The sequence below is a fragment of the Bison bison genome, unplaced genomic scaffold, assembly GCF_000754665.1.
Source record: "Bison bison bison isolate TAMUID 2011002044 unplaced genomic scaffold, Bison_UMD1.0 scf7180017864345, whole genome shotgun sequence".
In the NCBI taxonomy this organism is placed as follows: domain Eukaryota; kingdom Metazoa; phylum Chordata; class Mammalia; order Artiodactyla; family Bovidae; genus Bison; species Bison bison.
In genome coordinates, this window is record NW_011494917.1 from 2,772,223 (window position 1) to 2,780,950 (window position 8,728).

The 8,728-nt window shown below is 45.8% G+C and overlaps 1 protein-coding gene across 4 annotated transcripts in view; it reads right to left on the reverse strand.

The window, feature by feature from the left end:
* Positions 1 to 5,277: 5,277 nt before the first annotated feature.
* TSC22D1 (TSC22 domain family, member 1) overlaps positions 5,278 to 8,728 on the reverse strand; it is a 123,322-nt gene continuing 119,871 nt past the window's right edge. For 3 of the 4 annotated variants that reach the window (XM_010854612.1, XM_010854609.1, XM_010854615.1), the window contains 2 exons: positions 7,827 to 7,878; positions 5,278 to 6,661 (listed from right to left, as the gene is read on the reverse strand). In XM_010854612.1, the coding sequence (XP_010852914.1) occupies positions 6,404 to 6,661; positions 7,827 to 7,878 (310 nt within the window). In that variant the 3' untranslated portion in view covers positions 5,278 to 6,403. Of the gene's footprint in view, positions 6,662 to 7,826; positions 7,879 to 8,284; positions 8,663 to 8,728 lie in introns of those variants that run through there. The other variant, XM_010854614.1, reaches the window with a different exon arrangement.

Here is an 8,728-nt window from a genome sequence, read left to right on the forward strand (position 1 = left end):
TCCAGATTAGTGGGGGAGGACACTCGGTCATTCACACACCCAGGGACAGAGGCTCTGTCACACCCAAGGGCCCCAGGTCTTCCCCTCTGGGTCAGTGGAACAAGCATGGCAGATTGTGCTTTTTGTTTGTTTTTATTTATTTTGTGGCACATCACGCAGAATGTTAGTGCCCCGACCGGGGATCGGACCTGTACTCCCTGCTGTGGAAGTGCCAGGTCTTAACCACTGGACCACCAGGGAAGTCCTCAGACTGGTTTTCTTATGGCTGAGTGTTCATCACTTCAGCTCTCAATCCGTTGGCTAAAACTGAGTTCCAGGTTGTACCGAATTTCAAAGGGCTGGGAGGTATGATTCAGCTGTGTGTCCAAGTAGAGAGGAAATGGTTTTTAGGGAGACCAACTTCTCCCAGCTTGCCTGGGACTTTCCTGGTTGTAGCATTGAAAGTCCCACTTCCAGGAATCACTCTCAATTCCCCAGCAAACCAGGACACTGGGTTAGTCTGTCTCCATCTCTCTCTCCCCTTAAGGAGAGAAACACAGAATTCTGTCTTCTTGGTCCCCTAGTCTGCATTTCGGAGAAGGCAATGGCACCCCACTCCAGTGCTCTTGCCTGGAAAATCCCATGGACGGAGGAGCCTGGTAGGCTGCAGTCCATGGGGTCGCTGAGTCAGACACGACTGAACGACTTCACTTTCACTTTTCACTTTCATTCATTGGAGAAGGAAATGGCAACCCACTCCAGTGTTCTTGCCTGGAATCCCAGGGATGGGGGAGCCTGGTGGGCTGCCATCTCTGGGGTCGCACAGAGTCGGACACGACTGAAGCGACTTAGCAGCAGCAGCAGTCTGCATTGACTGCAGACCACTACCCAGACATGCTTGAGTTTACCTGACACAATAGGGCCGATTGTTTTACTGAAATACAGGTTATTCCTGGAATTCTGAAGCATGTATGATAAAACCCTGTAGTACACACATCCGCTAACATCTTTGTCCTTAAATGAGTCAGTTGTAAACTGTAGTGGAGGGGTCATACTCCCCTGAGGAATCGCTATCAATTTAACAACAGTTCCTAAAAGAACTCCCAGAAATATTTGTGCTGAAGGATTCACCTGAAAGAGAAGGAGCGATTCGGTATTTTGTCACATAAGGCAAATTTCTCCAGAAAACAAAGTACCTCATAGCTCTAACAGGCGATATTTGGGCTGCCCTTTAGGGCTGAGACTCTGTACTCCTTTCTAGTATAAAGAACAAGCCACAGGGGACTTCCCTGGCGGTATAGCGGTTGAGACTTCATCCCTTAATGCAGCGGGTGAGAGTTTGATTCCTGGTCAGGGAGCTAAGACCCCATATGTTTCATGGCCAAAACACCAAAACATAAAACAGAAGCAATGTTAACAAATTCAATAAAGACTTTCAAAAATGGTCCACACTGAAAAAAAAAAAAAAACCAGGAGGTACTCAGGAAAGGATCTTTGAAGAAATTCACACATAGCTCCCCAGACAGCCTTTGCCCATTTTCTCTACTCAAAAGAGAAGTTTTCTGCTTTGTTTTGTGCTGAAGGGATGAGCTGCCATTTAGGGTAGGAGTCTGGTTCTTGCAGATCTAGAAAGTAGGGAGCGGAAACTCGCAGCCCGTGGGCCAGATCAGCAGAGTAGCCGTGCTTTTGTTTGGTCTACACGATGTCTAAAATCAGGAATTTTCAGACAGAGCCTGGATTTCTGGATCTTGGAAAACGTGAAGATCTGGCAACACAGAGCTTGAGTTCGCACACAGCGATGATTGCACGGAGTTGAGCAGCACAGGCTCCGTGCGTGTGTGGATGGAGCGTACTCTCGAGGCCATGGTCATCACCGCTTCCTATTGTCTGCCCTCACTTCACTCAAGGGACTTCTCTGTCACATGCTACAGACATCTGGGTCCAAAACACCTGGATTAAAGCACAGATTTATGTTGTAATAGTGCAGTAATTTTTGCACACTTTAAGATGGTCACTAAACCTTTAAAACAGCTGTTGATAAAGCTGGATTACCGACCCCGGTGACTCTGGCTGCCTGGCCATCCACTGCACTGTTTTACCTAGAACTTCTTTCCATAAGGAAATCAATCATGTAAGACATACATTCCACTGTAGTTGTGTATTTACTTCCACCAATATGACTTTCAAACAATTCCCAATAAATTCTTTCTAATCAAATAGCTGCCTTAAGTATAATTTCTTAGATATAGAAGGAATGGTATATTTCTGTCCCTATTCCAAGAAAAGGCATTTTTTAGTGCATTTTTGTAATAAAATTTTAACAGCCATCACTATTATCCCAATGCTAAATAAAAGCTAATAGAAAATAAAGTGAAAGTCACTCAGTCGTGTCCGACTCTTTGTGACCCCATGGACTATACAGTCCATGGAATCCTCCAGGCCAGAATACTGGAGTAGGTTGCCTTTCCCTTCTCCAGCGGATCTTTCCAACCCAGGAATCAAACCGAGGTCTCCTGCCTTGCAGGCAGATTCTTTACCAACTGAGCTATCAGGGAAGCTCAGAAAATAAAACTGCCACACCTTTATTCATGCAAAAAAATACAAAATTAAATATACAAATAAACAAGAGAATGAAGGACTCAAAAATAAGACAGAGCCTAACATTTCTTGACCCATTTGCTTTGAATCAATCTGTGTTTACAGCGTTGCCTTACAAAATAAAACCTATGGAGATAGCATGTCCCCATTTTAGCATGAGGAAACAGACCAGTATGTAAAGGAACCTGCCCGACGTCACCTTGCTAGAAAACGGCAGAGTTAGGATTAACACCAAATTAATTTAGCCCATGAAGTTAAACAAATAAAACAGTACACTCTCCTCCCAAAAGTTCCAATGAAATGAAGTCACTGGAAAAAGCGGAGGACTGTAGCATCTTGCGGCAGGACAGCATCTTCGTAATCTGATCCAGCTCCGTATTTTACTGATGAGAAAGTGGGTAGAAGGTCCCATTCAAAAGGTCAAAGAGCTAGTTTCTGCAGTGCCAGGCCTGGAAGGTGGAGCTCTTCTTCATCTCTGCTCCGTGGCAGGCGCTCTTATTTAAGAGGGAGGAAACTTCATTTTTCTCTGCCTCCATTTCTGATCTTTGGGCCGTGATTGCTGTTGGAATGGTTGTGAAGTTGATGGCTAAAGGCTGCCAGGCCCCTGGTAGCTTCAGCTACTCCTTTTACATAAAAGTAAGGGCAGAGCACTGTTTGTGGAAATTAAGTTTTCATTTCTAATCTGTGTGTGTTAGTTGCTCAGTCGTGTCTGACTCTTTGCAATCCCAAAGACTGCAGCTTGCCAGGCTCCTCTGTCCACAGAATTCTCCAGGCAAAAATACTGGATTGGGTAGTCATTCCCTTCTCCAGGTGATCTTCCCAAACCAGGGATCAAACCCAGGTCTCCTGCATTGTAGGCAAGTTCTTTACCCATTTCAGTTATAATGAATATCTATACATATCTTGTATCAATTTAAAATTGATCCTGGCATTATGTATTTATCACATAACGAAAAATAAATTTTTGCTTTTAAACTATGCAAAAAAAGAGGCACAGAATTAATGAGTTATAAGCATTGTGAATTTAAAACAGAAAGCATTCATTCATTAAAATCAGGTAAAATTCCTTGTCTCTCCTTCCCCAAATGGTGGTTTCTCCTGCTGTAATTGATGATGTCAGGCACACCCAGGGCTGGACAACATTCCGTCCTCCTTAAAAATCTCTCCCGCTCCAGAGAAACTAAGTATGATATAATCAATTATATAGCAACCCACAAGACAACAAAGCCCTAATCAGGTCTGTAAGCAGACAGTAAAAATGCCCTTTAAAATTACTTAAAACATGTTTAGTAGTAACTAAAGTGAACATGCATGAAAAAACACTTTTGATTTTACTAATTCATTCTTATTTCACGTACAATATTCAGCTCCCAAAACAGCATGGGAGTCTTGCATTTTTAATAAAAAAGGCCCCCAATTCCATTAAATAATGAAGAAAGTTCTACCTTAATGATACATTGACATGAATTTTTTCAAATTTCCCACAATTACAACCTTTGCTATTGAAGAGGCTTCGTTAAAAATATAAAGGATGAAATGGTTAAGGATTTAGAACCAGCATAGCTTTCTTTTTAAAGGAAATGGGATTACTACATGAGTATCCCTTTGTCAGTTATTAATATATAACCTTCACGTGAGTATGACAAGGATTGTTTTAAGCCCTCTCCAAGTTTCCCCAAACCATCTTCATGGCCACGGCCCCCTTCCACGGCAGTCGGCAGTTCAGCGCTTCAATAAGAGCTAGGTTGCCCAGCAGGTCACTTTGAGCTCCGTCACACATGCACCCAGTCCAGTCCTTTCCAGGGAACTCTGATGTTCCCTCCATCCACCCATCAACCTCCCATCAGTTCTGCATTAGAGAAGGATTCAGAAAAGTTGAGTCCTATCCTACAAGGGCCTGAGAAAACCGTGGAGCTGAGGAATGCTGCTTCTCTCTAGTGGAGGGGTACTGAGGTGCTGGGGCAGACTGCAGGGCTGAAAACCCACCCTGTTCATCTCTGCTCAGTGGCACGGCTCCTGCAACGGAATGGGACCCTGCAGGCTTGCTTCTCAGGTGCCAACTTGCTTTAGGATTCCATGTTTAGAACTTTGACTTATTTTAGCCTTAAGGAAAGAAGCGGGAGGGGACTCCCTTGTTCATCTGGTCCTTCCTCAAACTCAGTATAAAGGAAGCCACTGGAATTATCCTATCTTTTGTTTGGGCATCCCTAGGAGCTGGGAACTCAATCCACACTAGGAAAGGCATCCATTCTCATAGTTCTTCAAGCTCAGATTCTCTCTCTAAGCCCCACCTTCTGATCCTAGAGCTGCTTGTTGGGATTATACACAGAGTAAGGTTCATTCCCCTCAGCCGGTAAACACTGGAAGATTAAGACTTCCATGGACTCCCGGAGTTTTAAAGCCACAGAGGCACTGAAGAGATTTCTTTCAGCACCCTCCCATCAGCCGTGAATGGGGAAAGCCATTTGTCCAGGTCACACAACAATCTGAAGGACCAAGCTCTTGCCTCCTTGTCTCTTCCCTTACTGCCTGAAATAATGCAATGTCAGATTCCTTATGCTTCTCCAATCAAACCATGAGCATCACTACTTTGCCCAACCCTTTCACCCCACTTCAGAATTTCACCAAATTGTTTTAACTTTGCCTGGAAATAGTTGTGGAAGTGACTACCATTACATTAACACTGTAACGTAGAAACACTTGTTTATCAACATTTTGTATGCTTTATTGAAAGTTGACAAGTGCAACAGTTAAATACAGTGACACCTTACAACTGTGTAGAGAACATGCAGAGAAACATATGCAGATAACTACTATACAGGTAATATGCAGAAACCCCTACTGGGAAATCCATTAGCTAGAACTCCGCATTTTTCAAAGTATTCAACCAGTTCAATCAAAGGATTTCAGTGAACAGGGAGTGACTTCAAGATACTCAGCAGCTAGAAGATTGCAGATTACACAAAGTGACTAACTGTGCCAAATTCTTAAAATCTCTTTAGGGAGGTGTGTTTTGCTTCATGGGTTTTTCACGAAGATCGCTATATAAAAGACAATCCACACCTCTTCAGACTGCCAATGAAACATCTAAATTGCAATCTGTACAACCTAAATAGTAGTTAACAGTCCTCTATTGTACAAAATAGTTACACTACATACACAAATATACAATAAGCAAAACAACCTTCATGGTAAGAGAGCTTAGGTCCCAGCTACCTGTCACCATTTAGTCACGCCAATAGTTTTGTGTCATCCGCTGTTTCGGAAAGAGGCACAGTCCAATTTTTTTTTAATGGAGTCTGGTGACAGTCGTCGTTTGTACAATGGACTATGTTTTCCCCTCATCTTAGGTGAAACTAAGCTTCACTCTTGACCTTCACCTCCCTTTCCAGTTCCTCTCCGGGGAGGAGAGGAAAGTCCAGCGGCAAGCTCCTCTGCTTCGGAAACCCCATGGAGTACACTACTGTGCAAGCAGGAAGAACTCTTGGGGGGGGGGGAGCAGGGGCGGGGGGGTGGAAAGGCACAACAGCTCCTCAGAATGAATGAAACCATTTCTCACGGTCCTGCCAAGCTGCATGAGGTCCCAGTATATCCATGCTAATTCTCTGATTAACCTTTAACTCACCCAACTAAGAAACTTCTTCAAGCCGAAAGCATATGAGTGTTTAATACTGGAAAAAAGAGAAAATGGCATGTGTCAGTCTCACGTCTCTTTTGCAGCGAGCAATGAAATGGGTGACGGTGGGGGCGGACCCCTCCCCTAGTACATCTTCTCGGGTCTGTTCAGTTCAGACCACAGCAGCCAGTTCTTCGGGGGCCCGGATGGCTACGCGGTTGGTCCTGAGCCCTGGGACGCTGGCTGGGCCGGGGGCTGTGTGGTCCCCTGTGGCTGTGTGGTGGCAGGGGGCGAGCCAGTCTGCAGCTGGGCCTGGAACTGGGCAAGCTGCTCGGGACTGGCCAGTGTCTTCAGCAGATTGTTCTCCTGCTCCAGCTGGGAATTTTTCTCTATGAGTTCCTTGATCTGTTCCTTGAGGACCTCCACTTCCTCTCTAACTGCATACATCAAATGGCTTTTCACCAGATCCTGAAAGGGAGAGAAGGAAGGGCGGTGGGGGAGAAAGGTTTAACGTTCTATTGACTGTTTCCCGGATTGTGAATTGTTAAAACATTTTGCACGTCTCTCCCTAACCACTGACATATCCTGCCTTTAGAGGTTCATTTAACAGGCTCCAGGGGAAAAAGACGGAATACCACCCTAACTGTACAATACTTCAGTTTAACGTATAAGTGATCAAGGTTTTGCTTTCCTTGCAGCCGTTGGCCAGGAATGCCTACGCTCAGGTTTCCTATTCGAGATGGCAAAATGCAGCGGGGCTCCAGCTCGGTGCAGAAAGAAGCCGGGCTCAGGGATGTCCAGCCCCGAGCAACGGGAGCCACGACCCCGCCCCCAAGCCCCTCCCTCCGCCCGCTGGACCGCCTCCCTCAGCACCGGCTGCAGCCAGTTCCTACAGAGCGTGTTGCCGCATTTTCCTCCCCCCAACCCCCCCTTTTCGTGATTAAGCTGACATCACAGAAACCTGGGTAGCCGTCGCAGCCAATGGGCGCTCGAGTTATTTATAGCTCCGAATTAAAGGTTCAGAGTTTGCCTAGCAACAGTGGGCAGAGAATCCCGTGAGAAGAGCCACAGGCGCTGCTCCAATAACAAAGAACGGCCAAGGCGGAAATAAAAAATAGGAGAAATCCAGGCGCAGGCTGAGACGGCGAAACTTTTCTCCAGCTCTTCATTGTGCAGGAGCCTCCACCACTGGGGATCCGTTTGGCCCTGTGTAGGAGGCTCCTTCCCGAGACCCCCACTTCTGGGGCCCTCCCCGCTCCCGGCTCCGCGGTAAACCTTAGGATCCCTAGGAAAGCCACATCACTAGCGATGTGCCCGAGACCGAAGGACACGCTGGGCCAGCGCGTTCCCAGCAATTCCCCACCAAAAGAGGGGCAGGCACCTCCGCCAAAGTCTTGACGGTTGTTTGAAATCGGTCCTGGCAAGAACATCGAATGCCCGCAGGGTCCCTTTCTCTCTCCTTAGCAGCCCCGGTATGTGGCTTCATGCTGGCAGAATGGAGACAGTGCCGGCATTTCTAAATGTATGGAGAGCAGTCATCATCTTCTACGGATGCGCTCCTTTCATCCCAAGATACCCTGCATTTTGTACCGTGCCCACATTTAGTACAAACGATTTTTAAAACAGTACATACCATAGCTTGCTCGATTTTGTTGTCAATAGCTACCACACTTGCACCAGATGAGCTGAAAAAGAGAAGGGAAAAAAAATCAATAAATGAGACCTTTTTTCCCTATCCCAGACAAAAAGAATTCCTCAATTCTGTGGTGTTACTAACATCATTTTCTGAACATTCTTTAATGCTATGTAATATATCACCCTCCAGAAAACACCAGCCACTCTCTTCCTAACGAATATCCAGACATTTCCCTATTTTAGTGAGCCACAAAGGCTAAATTACATAATGTGGTAAAACACTGTGCTCTGGCCAGACCTGCAAAAACAAGGCTATTCGGAACATTTCAAAAAGCAACATCCATGTCACCGTAGCCTCTCAGCAATGGACAAAGGAATTCGCCGGGCTATCTTTCACCTGCATTATTACAAGGATCTCACGAGTAAATTTAAAAAAGTATCCCAGCCGACATTTACCTATTGTCAAGTCTTACAGAGGCGTTTTCGGTCCCGAGCAAGGATGACAAGAAAGAAATTGAAAAATGTCTCAGTTGGTAAACTCCTAGATCCATCGCCACTGGTCTACACCATTGGGATTTCATGCAATTGCAGCCAAAAACACCCTCGCAGGAAAAAAAAAAAAAAAAAGAGGGAATACTAGCCGCTTTGTTGGGGCTAGATAAAAATCTTCTAGCTTTACGCAGCTCAGAGACAAACAGAAACGGCAGCACTAATTGAAAGAAGCCCGGCTTCTGGGGCTTGGTGATTCCGGGAAGACGCAGATCCCACTGCCGTGCAGAGAAGGTTCCCTGGTCAGCAGCCGGGCTCCACTAGGCTCTAGTCTAGGGCTCCCAGTTTCCGTGCAAAATATATGCAGGAAAGAGCCGCGCCGATTGGCCAGCGCGCCGCTGGATCCACCCC